The 24,478-nt window shown below is 34.3% G+C and overlaps 1 protein-coding gene across 1 annotated transcript; it reads right to left on the bottom strand.

The window, feature by feature from the left end:
• Positions 1 to 225: 225 nt before the first annotated feature.
• On the bottom strand, positions 226 to 24,277 carry LOC124352979 (complement factor I-like). Its single transcript, XM_046802742.1, has 16 exons — positions 24,060 to 24,277; positions 22,038 to 22,065; positions 19,683 to 19,936; positions 18,501 to 18,710; positions 18,055 to 18,103; positions 16,147 to 16,385; positions 15,372 to 15,590; positions 13,538 to 13,580; positions 12,783 to 12,930; positions 11,431 to 11,548; positions 10,293 to 10,496; positions 8,491 to 8,664; positions 7,595 to 7,710; positions 5,918 to 6,085; positions 5,388 to 5,574; positions 226 to 847 (listed from the first exon to the last, which is right to left on the bottom strand). The coding sequence occupies exons 1-16, from the start codon at positions 24,103 to 24,105 to the stop codon at positions 636 to 638; spliced, it is 2,415 nt and encodes an 804-aa protein (XP_046658698.1). The 5' UTR covers positions 24,106 to 24,277; the 3' UTR covers positions 226 to 635.
• Positions 24,278 to 24,478: the final 201 nt, after the last annotated feature.

The following is a 24,478-nucleotide window of genomic DNA, read 5'->3' as shown; positions in this document are numbered from 1 at the left end:
AGGTGGATTCATTCAGTAGCTATAGCTATTTGAATTTTAAAACAATTGAACAATGTAAATTATTAAGTATTACAAGTAAACACCAATTTTTAAGTACCTGTGATCAAAGTAAGTGTTCACTCCTTGCGGACCGTCCCCCAAAGGGATTATGCGGTCGGTAATTGGGCAGATGTGTGCGTTACTATCACCAGTAAGCACGTGTGAACTTTGGTATTTTTTTCTATTGTGGTTCAAAAATTAGAAAAGAGGTTCCAGACTTAATTGTCACCCTGTATATATATACACACACACAACAAACACTAAGAGAAAGGTTTGTACATTTTCAAGGAAAGAAGATTCAGAACAATCTATGAAAAAGGATTCTAAATAAACAAGCTAACCAATACACAAGTTTAGAAAATGGGACCAATTTGAACTTTCATTTTTCAGCACATAACATCTAGTAAATAACATACTTATGAAGCTTTTTTCATGGTTTATGTTATGCATACAAAGACTAAACCAAAGTATATAACCAAAGTATGCCCATAGGAAACTCATCTTGTGCTTCTTATAACATAGCTTCCATATCAGACTACTTCAAATTCTGTAGAATTAAAAAGGTATTTACATATTTGAATAAACAATAGGTTTGTTTACAACTGTAAAGTCTTTTCAAGTATTCTTTTATCAAAGTAGGAGGCCATTCCGCGTATCCATGTGATGTGATGAGAGACATTCGTGAATGCAGAGAAGCTGTAGCTGTCCTGGAGGCTTATCTTGGAGCTGACCACACCTTTTACATAGTGGATACCTTCAAACTCAAAGGTAACTCCTCCACCACTGTCCCCTTGCTGGGCCACTGAATCTGAGAACAAGTCATAGAAATTACACAAACATTGCAGCTATGTTGGAGGCTTATCTTGGAACTGACCACACCTTTTACATAGTGGATACCTTCAAATTCAAAGGTAACTCCTCCACCACTGTCCCCTTGCTGGGCCACTGAATCTGAGAACACGTCATAGAAATTACACAAACATTCAGCTATCTTGGAGGCTTATCTTGGTACTGGCCACACCATATACATAGTTGATACCTTCAAACTCGAAGATAACTCCTCTAACACTGCCCCCTTCTAGGTAACTAAATCTGAATTTCATTCAGCTATGCTGATTCTTGAAACCTTTAAACATAACTTTTAACTGACAACTTTTGTTATTTATGAAGCTACAGAAAAACTCAGTCTTCTGAAATTATTATAACATTTCCTAAACTTTTTGTTATAAACAATGTTTTTATTTCAAATGTTTTTTGAGATATGAGTACCTGTTTGGTATAAATCCCATGGGAATAAATTAATAATATTTTAGTTATCACAAAGTCTACCTATTTATTCTGACTGAGCAGGAAGGATTAGTTTCATTTCTATCAGTAAGTTTGGATGTATTTTGTTGATCAGTACTATATCTTACAGATACTTAAAAAGTGGTGAATGACAATGACTACTTACTTACTTCATGTGATAGGATGGACACGGCTTTTGGAACAAGAATTTTTTTGTTCTTTTGTCTTGATGGGACTACCTGCTTCCTTGAAATATTTCACTCTGTATATCACTTAGGCCTCTGTAAAAGAGTACAGCACTGCTTGTATGCTGTTCCGTTTCACCTGAGACCACTTGCTATTAGGAATACTTTTTAGACAAATGGGTTCTGATCAATTTTAATTAATAAACATTCCAAACAAAAGGTCCACAGCTATACTGTTTGACAACACTTCCTTAGTGACATTTTGATATCTTTATAAGACTCCATTATCACCAGAGCTTTTAACGTGGACATCATAAGAGATTCCTGGTATAAATGGTAATCTCGAACCATCTTTAGAATCTGTTCTGAGGTAACGAGATTTGATTCAGTGTTTCCCAACAGTTCTACTTTAAAAGTGTATACTTGGGTTATAATTATAGTATGCATGCTCATTCTTTATATCACTCACTCATATAATAGTCCGGTCAATTTCGACATTGACCCTTGCAAAAATTCCCAGAAAGCTGAAAATTTGCATAGATGTTAGGGACACCATTATTATGAAATTGTGAAAAGTCCCCATCAATTCCATGTCTGCAATTTTTTTATTCAAGGTCAAATTTCACAAAAATGGGTTTTTTTGAATTTTTCAGTGAAACGGTTAGTTTTATGAAAAAACATGTCAAACTAAAATTGTAGATCATGCAATTATCTACAAAAGTGGTCCTTATGCTTTTTTTCATAACACTAACCATTTTTGAGGAAAAACAATTACTACTTTTCTTACGCTGTACGAGTATTGTCTATAATATAAACACATTTTCACGCCACCTATGAGGTAGTGTACCTAGCACAATTTTTTTAATGTGGTTTCCCCGATAGGCCTATTCCACAGTCTATTCTAGTAAACTTTAATGAATGTTTGGTTATTCTTTTCAGTTGTTGTACTCTTGTCAGTGTGGTCGTTGTCGATCAGGTACAGCTCGAGTGACAAGTCCCGTTATACTTTATTGTAAACATATTTTTTTCATCATCATCGTCATTAATTATTTCCTCTTCTTCCCCTCCATCTTCTTCTCTCTCTATTTTCTTCTTCTTCCTCATCTTCTTGAGCAGACATAAATTGTACTAACAGCGATACAACATTTGAACATGATTGGCCTTGACAAGTGGTGCACGCTAGTGAACAAAATAAGCCTACTTTTTGCAGCCGCATTTTAAATTACACCCCTTTTTGCAGTTGCATAAAACAGAATTAAGAAGGTTTTCTGGTGCAGGTGGAAGAAGCGTGTGGGTTGGTTCCAATGCATTATTGACATACTTCCAACCCCATTGTTCTGGGTCTAGTTGATTACCAAGCCACACCTGAACCTAGTAATATACATGACAAAACTGTTGGTGAGTGGAAGGCACGGTTGGAGTAAGGCAGGTTAATTACACACGTTCTTTATTACGTGTTTGTTTTGCAAAAGATAAGTAACGTAATTTGTCTATGGAAGTAATTTTTTGGAGCTCCATATAAAGAAAGAAGAAAGCGATTTTCTGTTGAAGAGTTGATATCTTCTAAAGCTTGTGCACAGGTAATAAACTTTTCTTTTTCAAACAATTAAAAAATTGTTGTTTTACCCCTTTGAAACATTGCTGATGTTGTATCACAGCCAGTCATAGCATGTAAAAACTGTATATGACTGAACCGATTGATTATCTTCCTGAATAATTGCTGCTGCAATTGATAGGACCTTCAATTGCTCTTCTTTACCTTTAGGTTTTTTTTCTCTCCAAGCTTGATTGATAATATCATGATAATTAATAAGAAAACATACAATGTTATTTGTCCTAGTTTCTGAGTAATAATGACTCTATTACCATAATTTAACTTAACCGTAATTAAATTTTTCTGTTATCAACACTTAAGTTTTTACAAATATTTTCTAATTCTTCTAACGTAAAGTGGCAGTCATCACTACTTTCAATATATGAAAATATTTCCCCCATGGCGAGATACAATGCTTAATCTTGAGGAAGGCCAACTTAGCCTCCAGAGGTCGGCTTTAAAAATGGTACAAAGCAATCATAATGGTACTTAGCTTCAGCAGCAACTAAATCGTGTACAAACCCAATGCGAGCAACAATAGTTTTTGCGGTGTCATCAGAACGAGACTGAGCTGCTTTCATAACTGAGTCTTTAAAGGAAAGAGTTCTCACTCAACTCGTCGCCGCAAAATAAACAACAATTTTTGAAGGAAAAATATGACTCACTTACATGTGTACAAGGAGGACTTTTTGAGAGGTACTAGCTGATTCCTCTTCATGTTTCCGTTTTGCTGCTGCAATTGTACTCTTTCTATTATATTGTTTGCGACACTGCACATTATTTGTAGCTGAATTTACATTCTTCAAGTAATCAGTAAATTGATTCCCCCCTTGAATACTCGCGTTAAGTAACGTCTTCATGCCGCGATCAACAATAACACATTCACATCAAAGTTTAGTGCAAATAAAACACTATTGCGACATATTTTCAACAAAAAGTGAATACAGCATAAACTTTAGCACAGAATATTTGAAATAACTACGTGTTTTCACTACGAAGGAATTTCAAGACTAACGGTGATTTAGGTGTGACCTCAAAAAAGCAGGTAGATGGAACGGCCACTCGAACAATGGAATGACAGGCAGATATTGTTCAAAGGGCACATGTTTTTTTAATATCATATTCTCAGAATTATCGGTCAATATGAATGTATTAGTTACGCAGACTTACAGTTTTACTTATATTACACGCCCAATGATATCATAGGCAGCTTAGTCGTGCTTATTATGGACAATACAGCTTAAGAAAGTTTGTAATTGTTTTTTCACAAAAATGGTTAGTATTATGAAAAAAAGCATAAGGACCATTTTTGTAGATAATTGCATGATCTACAATTTTTGTTTGACATATTGTTTTATAAAACTAACCGTTTCGCTAAAAAATTCAAAAAAACCTATTTTTGTGAAATTTGACCTTGAATAAAAAATTTTGCAGACATGGGATTGATAGGGACTTTTCACAATTTCATAACAATGCTGTCCCTAACATCTATGCAAATTTTCAGCTTTCTGGGAATTAATGCAAAGTTACCCCTATTTTTTGGCTAAATTGACCGGACTATAATATATACCAGAGTTAAAAAATGGAATCTCATAGCTATATAACATCAATTTCATATAATGATCTATTAACCATCTATTTAAAAAACGCGACTGTAATGACCTACATGACACTTATCAGGTTTCACTTGTTTTTTACATAAATGTATTCAAGTACAGCATATGAGTTCATTTATATGAAATTATATAATTTATATTCAAGAAATCTGTGTCAGATAAAAACAGTGAAATTGCTTGAATTTTTTACTTATTCAGAGGAGAAACAGTTTGCATTTTTTGAGTTGGGAGCATTGTGAAAAGTTTTCTTCCTTGAGTAAAAACACAATTTTGAATGGAAAATAAGGTCCAAGAAAAGAAATAACGTAAAAGTCTCACTATAAGAACAGGATCCACTGAAACATTATTGAATTCTGATAATAGTCCTAGTCCGTGATCTCAGTGAGAAATTTATGTTTGGATTGTCTTTGCTTAAAAATGTTTCTAACTAGACAATTTTGTACTTTTTATACTTTCTGGGAGAAAAATAATTAAGACTTTAAATAAACTGCATTAAATATGTATCAAGATATAGTGACAGAGAGCTTACTCAAATGCTAATCGAAAATCATCTCTGAAATATTCTTGGAACCATCAGGTAGGACATTTACTGAAAAACTCAAAATGTTAATGTGCTCTTTATGAACGTAGCATACTAAAATCTACTATGAACATAAATATACTAACATGTTCCATTGCCAGCACAGAACTTGTCGGTGGTGATCCGGGAGAAAGGAAGCCTCTTGATGCGCTGCATGGCCTCGTAACACTGACGGAAGGACAGAAACGATGTGTTGGTGTACATCAGAGTGTCACTTGTGTCCCCACAACTCTCTCCTCTGGCACACTCAAGGGTCTTGCCCCAGCCTACGAGCTAGACATATGACACTCTGGGTTTTAAAAGTTTCATAAAAAATAAGATGTTATTATTGTAAACTAAAATTCATTCCAGAATAAATTAACAATTGAATTTGTAATAGAGTTAATGATACTGGTGTAGTCTTATAACTGCAAAAGAAAACTGATTTATGGGACACACAACATATATTCATCTGCTTTTAATTATACAATAATTTCTTGAATGAATAAAAACATAGATTATCTTCCATATGAACTCACACCATCTATTATGGAATTCCCTCGGAAGAGAAGCATTGCAATTAATCAAGTTCCACTGGAACTAAAATTTGTTTAGTTATAAACTGAATTATACTCACATAACCAGTCATATCGGGTTGCAAAGGATGGTTGAGGTAGTAGTCCACACAGGCAGGCATGACAAAACTGTTAACTGGCACAGGGGAGTCTAAACCCATGAGAGCAATGTCCAGATCCAGGAAAGACTCCTGTCCCAAGTAGTTGGGTAGGATTTCAATATCTCTTACCTGGAAATGGGTCAAGAGTAGGTACATTACCGATTTAATGGTTATCTGAAAGAATTATTAAATCAATAAATATTAATGTTAGTTTTGTTAGCTCCACAAATATTTAATTTTTAAAGTAATACAATTTTACTCAAAACTCATATATACAGTTAAGTCTCAGTGCTGTTCATTACTAAACATCTTGTATCTTCAGAAGTTAATTGTACATGAATCAAATTATTATTCACAGGCTAAAATGAAAGGAGCTTCTTCTTAAGTTACCGTATTTTGTACAGAGTAGTGGTTTAACCCCTTCACAGCATTTCTATACTGAGTGAGAACGATAAGTCTAACTTCTGTTCTGCACGGTGAGGTGTCTGCCGGAGACGTGTTAAACTACAGTACAAAGACTGTCTAGCTATATCAATCAACAATCAATCAACATTTTTTATTGCCATAAAATAAAGATCATTGATAAAGTCTCATTACAGCTTTCATTATAAATATAGCCAAGTCAGTTATAAATCTTAGATTAATTATATCTTATGTTACGGAAACATAAACTACAATACTCAAATACAGCCAATGGCATTCGGGAATTTAAAATAAAATGTTTTTTAATCGGAAGAACTCATCTAGTGTATAAAATAGGTTATCTAACAGCCATAGGTATAGTACATGTAGTTAACACCTTCATTGCGGCTCTATACTGAGTGAGAACGATAAGTCTCACACCTGTTCCACACGGTGAAGTGTCTGCCGGAGACATGTTAAACTGCAGTACAATAACTGTCTAGCTATAGTACATGTAGTTAACACCTTCACTGTGGCTCTATACTGAGTGAGAACAATAAATTAGTCTCACCCCTTTTCTGCGTGGTGAAGCATCGGCCGCAGACCCATTAACTGCAGTACATTAACTGTCTAGCTATAGTACATGTAGTTAACACCTTCACTGCAGCTCTATACTGAGTGAGAACAATTAGTCTCACTCCTTTTCTGCATGGTGAAGCGTTGGCCTCAGACCTGTTAACTGCAGTACAATAACTGTCTAGCTATAGTACATGTAGTTAACACCTTCACTGCGGCTCTATAGAACGATAAGTCTCACTCCTGTCCTGCACGGTGAGGTGTCTGCCACATTCAACTTGTTAAATATGATTGATCTTTGAATGTGTTTGAATTAATTAGAATGTTTGTTTATGTTTATGTTTCCTGTGTAATGTTCAATATGTCTTGTTACATTCAGTCCTTTACTTAAAAAATTTCAAATCAAATGAACACTTAAACAAAAGCTTTATTTAACGTACTAATTTATTTACATGCTAGGTTAGATGGAAGTCTTTTGTTCCTTTCTCACAATTCTAAAATACTTAATAATATAATATTTAAAAATAAACAAAGTGAGAGAGCAACTTCCTTCTATCCCTGCAGTTCTGAATTCGGTGTATGTCTCGTGCTATAGTGAAGGTGTTAAAGTGGAGAACAGTCTGTTCTTGTAATAAAATAAAATAGACTTAAATTACTCACATCTCTCGTGACGGTCTCTGTCTCATTAGCGTACCAGTCACGGTGATACTTGCCCAGAGCTACCTTAATCTGTTTTGGACTCAACTTGTTGGCCTGCTGCGTGACGCAGTGAGCAGCTGTAACACGAGGAGAATTTGTTACTAAGTTGGCTATTGAGGTGTGGAAGATTTTAATGCTATTAAGTTTGGCCATATTAATAATGGTGAATGTATAACAGAATTCTATGGTGAGTAATTTGTTCATGAATATCTTTTTCGATCCAGCCTGTATTGAAATTTATGGTATTGTCAGTTAGATGATGAAATAATTGACTGCGTGAAGAACATACATATTAAACAGTTCTAGCTAGTAGAGGTTATTTTAATCTATTGGTATAATAATGACTCCTCATCACCATGTATCAGAGAGTTCTGTGTATGCAACACAAACATGCTGCAGAATGCAGAGTGGAGGCATTAATTGTTATAACGCTGAGTGCAACACAAGGTGGCTTTAACCAATAAAGGTTGGTCTGTGGCACAAGGATAGTTGTTCAACAGTGGTAAGGAATTATATAAACTATCCAATCATAAGGCTGAAGAAATTAATTGTCAACCGTCCTACCTTACTGTAACCAGTTATTGTAGTCGAATTCCAGGGAAACAGTTATCTTTCTGTACTATCACCTACGTTCATTGATCCTTTCTTGAGAAATTACATTTTTAATTTACCTATGTGTTAACAATACTACTTATATTCTAAAAAAAATGTTTGTATATACTTCCTCCCATAATTATTTATTAATTAAATTTATCAAAAAATATGTAGGAAACACTACAGAAACTACCTGCATGTTAAATATTAATCTGTGAAAAAGCCACAAGATGTTAATTAAATGTAAACCTGGTGAAAGTTACCTGTAAGTATAATATGAGGAGATATAAGTGTGCCACCACATTTATTTTCCCACTTGCCGCTGTCTCCTTGCTGGTAGAGAGCGGCATGCCAGGGAAAGTAGCCTAAGGGCGAAGCAGTACCACCCACCACTGTTGGCTCGATATCGTAGTTGTGTAGTTTGGACAGCCCACAATCTGGAATAATCAGTAGCCTATATTAGGATAAACCGTACTGGAATTAGTTAGATATATTCTTACTAGAATATATGGCTAAGTATTCTCAACAATATAAAGATTAATGGATAAGTGCTACTATTTACAGAATTTTGCATGTTCTTTAGAGGAAGGAGCAGTAAACCGCTGTCCTCTCAAACCTGAAAGTTCTTCTTTGTTGCTTCTGGACATTCAGGATGATTAGAGAAGAATATCCAGAGGCTAAAAAGATTTGGGATACTCTCAGCCAAACCCTTTACCACATTAGGAAAAGAGGTTGTTTATATTATACCAGTTGAAACAAACAGACCTCTTTTTCAGATCTATGCTATGGTTAGAGAAGAATTGGGACCACCTTCTACCAAGATCCTATGGAGTAGAGGAATGTGGGATACTCTCAGCTCCAGCCATTACCACATTAGGGAAACAGATGGTTCATAATATTCCATTTGAAACAGGGTGATAAAGGGTCTACATGCTTGCCAACAGTCTTTGGCGCTGACAGAAACCCAGTGACTCCAAGTGCCTTCTCTGTGGTCAATGACATACTGTTCCTGGGCATCCTCAGATTACTCAGATGTATGCAAAATTTACAGAATTTGCTGTATCAAGTTTAATTTCTACTTGACGTTCTGATCAGTCAGAAGTAAGCTCATCTGGAAGGGTTATATGGATAGTTTTAGTGGAAATGAATGTGGTGAAAACGTAACTGAAAGGAGTGTTCTGTGATAGCATTGTGAACTGTAGCATAAGAGGTGAATTACACATGTAGTCATACAATAAGATGTCCAATTATGAAAACCAGAGAGTCGACTGGGAGTGGTAGGGGGATGTATGTTATAACTGATAGAGATACATTAAGAACATTACATAACAACTGTATCAAAGTGAGACTCCAGGAATCAAGTTATGAAAATCAAGAATGAAACACAATTTACAGACATCTGGAAGAGGAAGGCTGGATTAAGGAACAAATAACGAATTTTAAAAAAGGATCACATTATTATTGTATAAATATTGTAATACAAAGATGAAAACAAAAATAATCTAGAACAATCCAGTTTAGTTTGCACTTGTAATAAATCTAACTCAGTGATAATCACAGAATTTTTATTGACTAGGAAATTCAATCAGTTAAAAAATATAAATAAGTATTTTTATAACAAAAAGCACTAAACACAAAAATATATACAAGTGGAAGAACATAAATTTGTAGGTTACGGTTTGAAGTTAGTTGTTTAGACATTCCCTTGCTTGTTTCTTAACCATGACTAAGTTAATGGCGCAGTGTAGTGGGTACAACGGTTATCGCAAGATAACCGGATCAAGCAATGTTGAGCGTGGCTACTGCTTGGATGGGCTGACCGCTGAGCAACCCAGTCCTTCCAAGCAACTCGCCTGCCCGCACCCAATTAGTGTTGGTTCGGAAGTTACCTTTAAGCTGTTGGTCCCCAGGTTAAGTGTTAGAGAGGGCTTCTTAGCCCTAACTTCGCCTGGTAAAATAAGACTACTTTACTTTACTAAAGATAATACTATAGAGTAGTTTAGTAAGAATATTATTTGATAATTAGCTTATCATAACTGATTTCTGCTTTAATATTGTCACCTACTGGGTTTACAGTATGGGAGTCTGCCAGACCATTGTCCTGAGGTTAGACACTCTAGGTTTCTAGGGTCATCTACAGTGGCGTGGTTTAACCGACATTTGCTGGTGATTGTGGAGCCTGGCAACATGGGAGCATCACAGGATACAAGCTTGGGACCTTGGTAGCATTCCATCTCCACTGTCAGCGACTTTAGATTCGGGCACAATCCTGTACATCATATAAGTATAAGCACATAAGTAGTGAGCATACCAACTGTAGAAGAGATTTTGCAATAGGAATCAATTTTATTTCAATATTTTCTTTCTAAAATTGCTTTTTTATATAATTCTATTTATGTTGTTTTGTTTTTTTTTTTTTTTGTTCCCTTAGGACGAGAAGCTTATAAATTGCACTTAGTCCTGTAAGAACATTAGTGTTGCTTCCGGAGTGACAGGATATTCAGGATGGATAAGGTTAGTGAGTAGGGGCCGCCTCCTATCGAGATCCATGAGAAAGAATTAGGGCACTAAGTCATGCCTCCCCCGAAAGAAGGGGAGGCTAACTCTGAACCAGCCTCCCCAGTTAAAGTAGGCAGGGGATGGCACACCCTTGTTGAGTCTAGCAAGAACCTCTGAGGTTAGGGAACAAACCCCACCAACTCCAACAGTCATCTCCCGTAATAGACTAGACCTATCGAATTGCCCTTGAACCCCAGAATCTTGAAATTTGCGGTTAGTGATGACATTTGCGGTTCCTGGACATCTATAAGGTTGCCCAGATTTAAGAGACACCTCGGTTTTTGCTGTGTCCAGTGGTAGGTTCAACTGGAAGGTACAAACCAGCCAGATGATCCCTGTTGTGTGTTCTATTTATGTTAATAAGCAATCCTTTCACTTCCGCATTTATAGTATTTCAAATAGTTCACTCTAAATTAGTGGTGTTTATGTCATTGGCACATAAGAGCTACAACAGCTTAGACACATATTCTTCAAGCCCACACATTCAACTATAAAGGAGAGGGTGGTAGATAAAGGAGGAGTTTTAATTTCAATCCATCAGCGTTACCTGTGTAAAGATAGTGCTTCTTGGATACTTTACAAATTTAAAAGTACATATGAACTTTATGAAGTTCTTCAATGAGACTTAAAATAACTAAACGTACTATAACATTCCGGGAAAGGCTGGCTCCAGTTGCCGTCGTCACAGCTGGTAAGAGCCGTTACACTGTCGCCACTCATCCCTCCCAGTCTGTAGCCGTCATCGCATGAGACAGACACCACCTACCAATAGTAGAAGAGTAGATTGACACCACACACTCATTTAAAAGAGTAAAAAAGTTAGTTTGGTTTGTATTGTAAAATAAGTCACAAATAGTGGATTGTAATTCATTTTAGCCCATTTTGTGTTCAGTATCTATTATAAATAGAAAAGGAAATTCTATATATTGGTGAGCATCTCACATAAGAATGGCTTCACGATTTGGTTATTTCTTATTTTAAAATGTACATAATATTTAAAATTCAGATTTTATGGTATGAAAAAAATAGGACATATATATATTGGTCTTCCCTAGGAAATAGGAAATAACAAGCTATTCTAGAGGTACTGGATATTGGTTCTTTTGATATGGTGGCACAGGGTATTTACTATAGCTGAAGGAATAGTATCAGAGGGATAGATTACTAACATGTTTCAATGAGATATTCCCTTTATAAATACAATTTGAGCAAGAAAGTGCAGCAAGCCTGTGAGACCATTGCAAATGGAATTACAACCAATGGACCAGACTAACAAAAACAATCTTTTAAGGGCAAAGAAAACCATCTTTACTTTTGCCTTATGAGCACAATGTTAAACTGCAAACACTTTTATGTCCTTATTTTTGGTCCCAGACTGGTGATATAGTGAGAATCATCCAAAATCACCATCCAGTAATTCCATGTGAGATAAATGTCCAAGATTAACATGTTATTGGCCTCAATAACTACAAGATACATGACTTAGAGGTTATATATTGCAGAACAGATCTTGGCAAAAGGCTTAATCCACTGAGGAGAATATTCCTTGGATTCCTTATTCAAAGGGCTGTTTGATAAATCTGAATCTGGAAAGTCCACAATTTGTGGGCTTCAGTTGGTTTGTTGTGGAAGCATTAGTTAGTTTTCTCTTTTATCGAGGTGAGGTCAATTTTATTAACCCATTCTTCACTAATTTTTCTTCACCATTGGATTTTGTCAGATTGCAGTTCTATTCCTAAATACCCTGTCACTGTGTAAGCTGCATAAAATGTCTTTTAAGCAAAAGTTAGTGGAGGTTTCCAGTTTCTAGCCTTACAGAATCTGATCTAAACCAGCTATGTCAATTAACCGATTTAAATTTGTTGCTGCACAAAAAGATATTCATGAAAATTTTTTTTTTAGTGATAAATGAATGGTTCATAGGACTGTCAAATAATTGAATTATGGGTCTTTATTGGAACTATAAGAAATGATAAAAAATATGTTTACAATGTACCTGTAGGTGAGGCACCTTCTCCCCGGGAGCTCTCTGACACGCAGGTGAAGCCAGTTGAACACCGAAACACTTATTGCTGAAGAGTGAGTAGTAACCATGCTGTGGTGGCTGGGGTAACACACATGACTTGTACTTGGCCTGTAGTTCACTAAAGGGCATGTTTAAACACATTAGTTTTTGATATTGCGTTTTGGAATTTTTTTGGGTACAAATAAAGCTATTTGTAAGTTGCAGCTTTTCAAATTAATATATTTATTTTGATATTCACAATTGGAAAGATTAGACATGCTTGCAGTTGTATCAAGAAGAATGTTTGAGTAATGAGTATGAATTTTGTGTCTAAAATAAATACAAAACTATAAATTTACTAAACAAAAACTGCAGTTTATAACCAATATTGCACTTGATGGGATCCAAACATTGACTGCAACGATGTCCTAGTGTGTACTGGATGGTTAAGCATACTCAGCATAGAGCCACAGCGAATGTGTTAATGGCAGTTGGAAAGTATTTTGTTTTTATTCTCATCTTTCAAAACAATCAAATTAACTTAAAATTGCCTTCTTTATCAGTGACAACTGTTATTTTCTTCAATCACGTTTCCACTAAGGAAAACTTCTCTTTGAGCAAAATAACATAAATATCATATTAAGCCTGAACAATATTATCATGATTAAGGCCAAATTATAGACTTAAATGACTTAATATACTAATTAACTGTGTAAAAATACAGTAGTTTTAAAATGAAACTTTACCTCACATCTGGGCTATCAATGAGAATCGTATTATTTGACTCATCTGAAACAAATTAAACATAAAAATCGCATGATTGCTCAGACTACAGAAATGTAATTTCAATTTCTTTGTTTGAAAATTGTTTTTTGATGATGGAAGGATTGTGAAGGAAAAAGGATTTTTACAAATACTTGCCATCGTTCAGTGATACAAAAAATCAGTAATACTAGGTTTCAAGATCTGCAATCTGATCTCTTCTTCAGGTAAATAATTAACCTAACACATAATTAGGTTATGTAATTTACAGTTGTAATTAGTACAGTATGTAGTTACAAACAAATGTAATTTACAGTTGGTTTACAAGCATTTATTTTCAGCCTGATGTTTCAGAGTTAATAGTTCTCTGGTAGAGATTAACCTTTATATTTTCTATTATTTTTTCCCTTATGTACATTTCAGTTTCTTTATCCAAGCAAGAAGGGTAAGTATTGAAAAAAAGACGTGAAAAAGAAGTATTTGCTACAATATAACAGAATATTGAAGGACCTGACATCACATAACAAAGTAGGTAGTTATTATAGATGGGCACATAGACAGATGGATGGACTGCCCTTTGATCTTTTGAGCCCAAAAGGAATACAGTTCTCTCTTAGACTAAAAGATCTAGGTACCAAGTTTCAAGTCTTTAGTACCTTTCTTCTAAGAATTATCACACAAACGATTAGATGGAGAGACAGGCAATCACACAAATGGACTACCATTAGACCTTTTGACTCCAAAATCAACATTGTTGTTTCTTGGACCAAGATGAACTCGTGTACCAAGTTTCCAGTCTCTATCACCATTCTATCAAGAGTTATCATACAGATAGACGGACAATAACACAATTTCATGAAACTCACAAGTGGAGTAGCGAGAGGAATGCGTCCTCCGCCTTTCAGGTCTCCCCGTCAATCTTTTTTCATGCATTTTTAAAAACATTGCGTATGGTAGACTCTGAATAATTTACTTAATTTTTAGAATAAATTAACATTATGTATTTAATTTGTAATTACAATAAATAATTTAATAAATTATTAATTGTATTAATTATTAATTGTATTAATTATTAATTGTATTAATTATTAATTGTATTAATTATTAATTGTATTAATTATTAATTGTATTAATTATTAATTGTATTAATTATTAATATGATTAATAATAGTATTATTAATCATATTGTTTCATCCGTTATTCTTGTTTTATTTTTATCTATTTGACTATTTTTAGTAGATAATAATTATAATGTTTGAAATTATTGTAATATAATTGCAACATTGTTTTGCATTATTAATTTTATTGCAACTTTTATAGTTATCAATTTATTTCATCCGTTTAAACTACATGGATTAAAAAAGTATTGGCAGACACAAATAGTTTGTGTCTGTTTTGTAATAGTTACCATACATACATTAAGAAATTTAGTTCATTTATACGACAATTATCAATAAATTTTGGTATTTCATAAATTACGAGTACTCATTAAATAATGCACTAGGTTAACTATACTGTTAAAAACGTCTAATATGACTCTTAAGTTGAATAAGACACATGAATGCAGTGAGGACAATGAGTTGATACTGGGGTACAGAGGCACTACGGGAGGGGTGGGAAAAGTATAACAGCATATTTTTGGAATGACTAGTTCGAGGGATTCACTCAAATCTAATGTACTTCTCCTATATCTCTCCCTACATCACATGTGAGCTCCATATAGTAGTTATAATTAATCAGTTCATAAAAAAGTAATGTAATTTTCCTTTCTTTGAAATACATTATGCAGGCTTTTTCAATAATTCATCGCCAGCTTACCAACACAAGTAGGGGGAGGAGGTGTCCACATCCTGTCGGTACAAGTGGAAATGACGTAGCCTTCCACAGGTCGGTAACCAGGGTTACAAGAGAGAGAGAGCTTATTCGCGCGTGGAACTAGCGAGCCAGCTACCCCTGCGCACTGTGTGTCTCCACATGTCACAGTGTAACGTCCATGTGCAGGGTTCCGTGGTTGTGTACATCCATCTTCCAGAGATACTGTAAACACAAAACTAAGTTTGAACATCCCTAAGAGATCAATTAGTTAAATTTAACTGATTTACCTAATATATCAATGTTTTGAAAGTTTTAATCAAATCTTAGTTTCCTTACTGTTACTAGATGGCATTAAAGAATGATCATCTTAGTTGATGTTGTTAGAAATTGTAAAATTTTAGATTAACAAAAATTTCTTAAATGTGTTTGTTACTTGAACAATTTCAATATAAAGGGCATGGACCAGAATATAGGATTTGGAGTTAATATTTAGTATTGAATAGGTGACAGTAAGAAAATAAATATTAATAATATAGGTCAGTCATTAATACAAGTCTGTTATCAGACTTTTGCCACTGTTAAAAGTCCCGGTGAAGCGGTTACTTTTTGTGATTCAATGTTTATTGAAATTAAATCAGACCATTTATGCAAATTTAATTAATGTAAATAAAAGTCGTTTGACAGGTATTTGGTTTGGTTGTAAATGAACAGATAAATGTATTGTTTCACTGTCCCTCCCACATGAAACAGAACACAGATTATGCAGTCAATAGCAGACCTGAACATGAAGGCAGCGCAGGCAACCACTGACCATCGACACACTTGGAGTGGTAGAGTGTTTGGTTGTTGGAGGGTTGGTACCCCTTGTCACAGAGAAATGTGAGGGTCCAGGAGTCTCGAGCAGGGGTTCCTGGGATCCCCTCACACTCTGATAGAAGACTAGTGTCCCCATAGCACATTGGAGACATGTAAGTACCATGTTTTGGGGGTGTTGGCATCAGACAGGATTTGCTCATCCTACAAAACATACATCAGAAGATTAGATCAGATTGATTCTGCTAGTAATATATATTTAGAACTAGCAGTTTCCCGCGGCTTCGCACGCAATATCCTGTTGAAAAACAATACACTATATTCACTTATTCTTTTTCTGTCACATTCTTAAACACTCCTGATATAATTGATAGTCGTTCCTTCGTGAGCCTCTTGAGCGCATTATGAAGGTATGAACAATATTTCCTGATCTGTCTTTCGTAGTTTTTGCTAGGTGTTGATAAGTTATTCAGTATAATTACTTTGTATAGATGAATGTCGATAAACTATTTTGGTTATAAAGAATCAAATTCGGTTTGTTAAAATTAATTTTCTGTCTAAGATATTTCCAGTATTATTGTGGAGTTTGCCTTGTGCTCCGATCAAGAAAATGTATCAACGAAAACCAATTTCGATCATAAAGCGTCTTCTTTCGGCTCTTTTCATTTACCTTCGGTCTAACCAAATTCGATTACCTTATGTACAAACTTTCACGGCTTTGTACAATGAGGTGGTTTTTATAACAGCGTTCAATAGTATTTTCTTTGCATTAGATAGTTTATTGACCATTGGTGCAATATAAATTTAAAATTAGGTAATAACTTTGTCTTTGCAATCTGCATTACACTACTAATTAAGCACTTAACAATAATAATTTTCTAAATTTTTAATGTAAACAAATGTTTCTGCCTCTTTGATGAACTTCAGCTGAAAGTATAAACAGCTGTTAAGTATCAGTTCATTTTGTATTACGTGTCGCAGCGCAGTCTGCCGGATCGAAGGTAAAATATTATAAAATCAACAACTACTTAGAAATTAAAAATTAATTAATAAAACATTTTCCAGTGGACCAAACCACCTCTCTAAAAGTATGCCTATGTTACTTCCAGGAACGTGTAGAATCACTGTACAAAATTTCACGATGTTTCGTGCATTGGTTCCAGAGTTATAACGGAACATACAAACAAACATTCACATTTATATATATATAGATACAGAAAAAGGACGAAGTAGGAGAAGAAAATAATTGCAGAATGTGCAATGCTATTCATAATAATACTCGCAATAACAATTTCAATGAGCATTCTAAATCTTCCAATATACTGAAAATGTCCCTCATTATAATATGAGTTTTTGAAGTTCTAAAATATATTTTACATAGACAAAAAAGATGATTCTATTATTGTTTGGAAAACAAGGCTCTTCTGTAATTAAAGACGTACAGTCTTTTAAATCCCAAATTGCATGTTACTTTTAATTTACTATGATTTTTATTTTATAATTTGACAAATTGAAAGTAATTTTATCTTACACTTGGAACAGACAGACTGGGAATGACAGAGGCAAAATATCAAACACAGGATCACTAAAATTATAGTATTAAGTGGTTTGAATATTAAAAAGAACAAATGAAGATATGCTGCAAAGAAGAGGGCAGTAAAGGAGGTGATACCGGATGGAAGACCAATATTATAGGTCAGTACATTATGAAGTACAGAGTAGGTGAGCATATTGTGAAGAATGGACAGGTATGTGAAAGAATAGCCAACAATAGAGATGGGAGCTATGGTGGATAAGAATAAATTCTCAAAAGAAAATGATGGGATGTATCAGATGATGATGATGTTTATCTGATTGGATGTCATAACTTTACCTTGGAATCAGAGAATTATCCTCGTTATTTGATGTCCGATTAGAAATACCTGAAAAAATATTCCAATCAATTTCAATGTTAAGTATTAATTCAGTTAATTAATATTTAACATTTTATCAAGAGAATCATTAACTAAAATTAAATTGTGGAGTCACCATTATCATTTACTGCCTCTACTGCAATGCTCGTTTTTTCTAAAAATGTGCAATTGTTAGACTTTTTTAAAACTTGAGCAATGAAGGTACATAATTTTTCTTACAAAAGAATAACAATTTTGCTGTTGTAATTCCATGCTCTAAAGAGTCTAATTCCTGCAAGTAAACAAACATTACTTGAGTAGCGACAGAGAGGAACCAAAAAAGAATTTAACCTCATTTGAAATTTTAGAGCAATATTTTCATGAGTGGTGAAGTGTGGTGATGCTATGATTGTATGTGAGAACTCACGTTGACATCCAAGAGGCAGGAACCAGTCTCCGGCGATACATAAGGCACTGTTGTCCATGCGAGGCTCGTAACCAGCCACACACTGTAGGATCAGCAGAGAGTTGTCTCGGAGACGAGAGTGGTCGGAAATACAGTTCTCCTTCTTGCACTCCAATGGGTGTAAGGTATACCGGCCATTGGGAGGATCTTGAGGAATGCTACAGATTCTTTCTGTGTCGTAAACATGAGAGATTTTAGTTTGATTAAAAACAACACAAGCGTTCTTATAAAATAATGCAACACAAGCCTATGCTAGACGCTAATTATGCTATGTGTTATGTAGAGCAGTACTAAATTGGCACCAATCAGTTATCTTGTAGTTTATATTTACCTTTTATTAGAAAATAATACATAGTTTATGTTATTATCACTTTCCTCTTTAACTATCGAGTGCTGAGTGACTGTCTGACACAACAAACAATGCTGTTGTAGTCAAGGACGTAGCCAGCGAAGGAGGTTCCCCACAAATTTTAAATATTTTTTAATTACTTTTTTAGTAAACGATTATTATTATTTTAATAAATCAGTACTACTGATATGTACTGCTGAGAGATGGCTCTCAATAAAGAAACGGGTCAAAAACTTTATAAGGAACAAAATTGGGACTTACCCTTTATCTACTACAGGAAAATATCAGTTGTCTGGACCACCCCTCCAAATTTTTTCCTGGCCACGTTCTTGGTTGTAATCTTTGGTAGTTCATAAAAAAATCAACAATGTTTCTTTCTACCACTTAGAATAGAATTTAATTATTGTTCTTGAGCAAACATACATAATTGAACTGTCCAAAATACAAGTTGCCCAAAATAATGTATCATTAAACTTTCTAGTATTTCCTTCTAACATTGAAAATCAATTTTAAAAATGAAAAAGCCTATACGCTCTATTTGCAATCACAGTACATAACAATAATTATAAAGCTGGTTCAAAGATGTTTTTCGATTTGTTACTTTACATTGTGAGAGACACAATAAACTTCATACTACTGTAATCTTTAATGGTTTATATTTGTATTAACTTTAATCAATTCTTATCATAATGAATTTAAGCACTTTATTGATACCTTTTTAAGGTATTAAAACAATCAATTTAAAGTAAACAATGGACTCCAGCTATAAGTTCAGTCATGATAGTTACACTCACCTTTACAAGGAGGTGGTGGAGGTACCCACTGTCCCCCTTGACAGCGACTGTCTACGAAGCCCTGGCCTCGGGGAAAGTACGCCCCTTGGTTACAGATGTACGTGAGCACCCAGCCTGGAGGTATTGGGGTGTTAGGCACGTTGAGACACGCCGGGTTGGGATTATCCTGCCCGTAGCAAAGTGCAAGGAAGTAGTTACCGAAGCTGGGTAATGGCGGCAGACGGCAGTAATCTTGTGGCTCTTCATCCTGTGACCTCATCAAAAAACGATTGTTTATTTTACATCATAAAATATACATTACCGTTTTACAAATACTTTTTGTTTCATTTGCAATATAAAATATCCCCTTGAAAAAAATTCTACTTTGATTAAAAATACCTCTTTCGTTAGAGAAAAAAAGCAATGTTATGAATGAAAATATAGTAAAAAAAACATTAATTCCTTGGCATAAAAATGTAATAAATTACATGTACAAATGATTTTAAAATACAGCAAATTTTAATGAATTAAAAAAATGAAGGTGATAAACCATCATATTTTCTACAGTGCAGAAAACTGGGTACATGGTTTGGTTTCCAAATGAATATAGATTCAAGAATCCAATTTGAATTACTGATTTGAATTTATCATGAGGATATTTCAATTGTCATGGGAACATGATCTAAAATATAATTTATACTCTCCAAGTCAGACTTTCTTCAAAAAAATGCATTAAATTTTGTAGGTTTTGGTAGAAAGTTCTCAAGATATAACGATTGATGAAAAGATTGTGGGTATTATCTCAGTCATGTCACCTTAGAAGGAGAGGCCAGCTCTGTATCAGCCTCTCCAGTCAAAGCGGGTAAGAGTAGTATGCTCTATGCCCAGGCTAGTAACTGCCTTTAACTGCTTCACTAATTCCAACAGTCATCCTCTGCTGTAGACTAGCCTATCGACTACCCGTGCACCCCAATATCTTGACATTTGCGGTTAGTGACATGTCGCTCCTGGACATCCATAGGGTTACGCAATTCAAGTGATATATCGGTTTTACTATACCCAGTCAACTGGAAGATATTTGAACCAGCCAGAAGTGAACCCTCCTGGGGTATGTGCGGCATGAGTTACAGATGGCTCATTACAGGTCAAAGTAAACACAGTACACAATGGCGGTCCCTAATAGATAAACGGGTAGTTCTGCCAATTTCACCCAGAGCATTCTACCGCTGACCTGTACCAAACTTTTAGATGCTAGTCTGCCATCTTAAGAGTCACCCGTGAACCATATCGCACTCATAATGCATCTATATAAGTTAGTGGTGACTCACATTGAAAATATGAGAAAGATTACAAACGTGGAGCAACGCATTAAGCAATCAATTAGAGATCCACGTCTCCTGAACATACTTCAGCTAAATAAAAGTGATATAATTTTTACTGTTTCATAATTAGCATCACTGAACAAGTATTAACTCACAGAGATGAATCATTCTAAAATACATATGCCTTTAATGTACTGTTGTTTTCTTCTAATTATTAAAAAATTCACAATACCTCTTGAAGTTTTTAATTATCTTCAGATGAACTGGCAATTTTGTAGGTACCTATCACATATTATAAACTACCCAAGTTCTAAGTACTGCTTTCTGCTTTACAATTCAACCTCTATCCTAAATTCACATCCCTCTGACACAATCACATGAGGTACTGAAAGGTTAATGAAATATTTCTTTTCAAACTAATAGAAACATAGTAGTCATAGGCCTACCAATAGAAGTACCATCCAGTGTCAAACATAAGTTTCTTTATTTTCTAAAGTTATGTTACCTGAGAAATATATTTATGGTAGTTTTAAGAGAAGCATAAAAATTAAAGTACCTAGGTATCATTTTATCAGACAAAGTTATTTTTAACTCTTAACCTAAGGGCTGTTCAATGGTTACCATTAGCCACTATTGTTATTGTATGATTTGTTTACCTCACAATAAATCATTAGTTACATGGCATGCAATACATACTCTGTGTATTAGAATTTTAAAACGCTGCTTTGAATTATTTGAAACTACTATACCGGTAAGTAAGTGTCATATTTGATTTTATCATTGTGTTCATAAGTATACCATATTGTACCACACATTATCAATTGTTTAATTCTAATTAGGAAGAAAAAGGCATTGATGAAATTATAAAATACCGTAATCATCAATAATGTAATGCTTTGAAACAAACTCAGAAATCTATTTTCCAAATTTAATTGTAATTTTATAATTAAAAAATTAAGTTAACTTCAAACATATTGTAATTATTAGATAAATTTAATTGTATAACATTTTAATAGAAAATAAATTGACAACGTTAGAATACTAAATATGTTACCTTTGTAGAACCTGCCCCACTATATTCCCTGCAACAAATAAATCAGTTTATTACAAATATAACACTACAATACTGTTATTTTTGTGTACAAATTTTACTATTATACCTTTCTTTAACATAGTTATGCTGATCGTACAGAGTGGGAATATACTTTCTATTAATAGCTTCTCACTGTTTAACTTTTTAATGATAACAAAAAGATTTTTGTCAAAACATGGACATTTTTTTACATTCACAGACTGAGCATAGTATTTTTGAATTCCTCACTACCATAGAGTCTGGAAGTCTAGAGAGATGCAGGGATGTGCCTACGGTGGTTAATAGTGTATAAGTACTTTTAATACTGGCAGTTATTGAATTGGTTTACATTTAGTCGAGTAATCTCAGCTGAGTTGACTCGGTAATTTTATTAGCCATGTTTTAGAAAACTGTGTCTACACTCAGATTCACAAAAAATATAATTGTTTTATATAGAACTGTGTAAATCAGTCCAGAAATGTCCAGTGAAACAACATCCTCAGCTTTACCTTTAACAATTATGGGTGGTTGTTTGATTTGGTGGTAGAAATGGAAAACAAAATGGTGGAAGAGAAAACAAACAGTGAAGCACAAGTTTGGGTAAGAGATTGGATTAGTCGCAAAGACACTCTTGGTGCATATTCTTTAATATTAAATGAACAATATCAGGTAAGTGCAAAGAATTTTCGCATATTAACTACAGATAATTTGTCTACTCTTTTTATCTAATTTCTCCAAGTCTTAAAAAAAATACAGTGAACTGAGAACACAGTGATAGAGAACCTGCTCAGTTCAGGCAACAGATTACTGCAAACTATTTGAAAGTGTACATACTTTTTACCACTTTGTTTATCTTTGGGCGATTCCATAAATGTTCTTCATGGTATAGCTCTTTAATGTTTCCTCTTCCATTCACTTCATGTTTACTTGTAGTTCCTATTTTACTAAATAATCTGAACGAAATAATTACACCACAAAACATGCCTATGGACTGCTTACATTGGGTATACAGGAGAACTGTTGATAGTGTAAAAATTAGGGTGGTGGTATTTGGACGGGTTCAGAAAAGTGGTGGAGTGGCTGCCTCCCTGCCGAAACTACTCAACTTGCCCACCAGCTGGTTTTGGAACTTTATTTGACCGTCAGTCAACTTGCTCAGTTGTCCACATGAGGTAAGATGACAATCGTTTTCTAACTATATTCTACTACATATTCAGACTATATTATATGCATGTGTGTGTGTTAACATATTATTAGAATTCTGAACTTTTTGAGTTAATATCTAATTGAAAATACTCATAAGTAACACGAGGCTTATCTCCATATCTACTCTGGGCACTCCTGGATTTAAAATTTCCTCAACAGTTTAATACTCTATCAATGGTAATTTTCAATAAAAATTGTTACATGATTTTGTTGTTTTTAGACCAATACCCAAATATGATTTTTATTTTGGCTGATAATTTATTGTCCTTTAAAACATACAAAATTAGAAATCTTACAAAAACCTTTTATTACAATATTTATAATATGAATTACATGTTGATTTCATTTAACATCAGATCATGAGTATAGTCTTTATGAAGCTGACCTTGTTATGATATGTTATTGTAACATAACACAGCTGAAAATTGCTTGTTTATCTAATTGACAACAAAAACAGTTATTTGTTGTTTTTGTCGAACATACCAACAAAATCACTCATTATTAGTATCAGTCAGTGGCAACTTTATGAGATATTATTGAATTATTCCACAATGAGTTTTATACAAGGTTGATTTTTTTATTATTTTACACCACTGTACTGTATTAAGAATTTTTTAATTCCTTCTTAGTTATTTTTTTTGTATTAGGATTAATAGCCAGCCATTAATAATATTACAAATTACGAAATAAAAGAATTAGGGTTTATATATTTTCGATTTTTAACCTCATATTTTGTTATTTTTATGTGCTTAAAGGAAAAAAATAGCAGTAAACAGATTTAATCCTAGTAAACTTTACCTAATAAGAAAATATGAAGCACCAAATGCGTAGCAAGTGGCCTCATATCGTCAAAAGTAGGCCCAGTCAGACTTTAACACACAACAAACCGGCACTGTATATGTATACAGATGCAAAGTAACACTGACGCTCCTGCAGTTGACCATGAGGAAACAAGCTCCGCCTGCTCCGATGCGCGATCGTGCGCCCTGTAAGTCACTAACGAATACCACTGATCCCTGACTCAGATACTGAGGAGGAAATCTCCATCGGTAAAAGCTAATCGAACCGGTCAGCCGATCCCGTCTCATAACCTTTCGCCGCGTACGGCACGAGCACCGCACGTCACATTGTTATCTGGCGCCAGGCAATTATGCAGTATCAAATGAAATACGATTTCAGTATCGTGTTATATATTACTAGCAGTTATCCGCGGCTTC

Source organism: Homalodisca vitripennis, chromosome 1 (genome assembly GCF_021130785.1).
Source record: "Homalodisca vitripennis isolate AUS2020 chromosome 1, UT_GWSS_2.1, whole genome shotgun sequence".
Lineage (NCBI taxonomy): Eukaryota > Metazoa > Arthropoda > Insecta > Hemiptera > Cicadellidae > Homalodisca > Homalodisca vitripennis.
The sequence above is the reverse complement of the archived record's forward strand: the minus strand, read 5'-3'. Positions and strand labels throughout refer to the sequence as shown.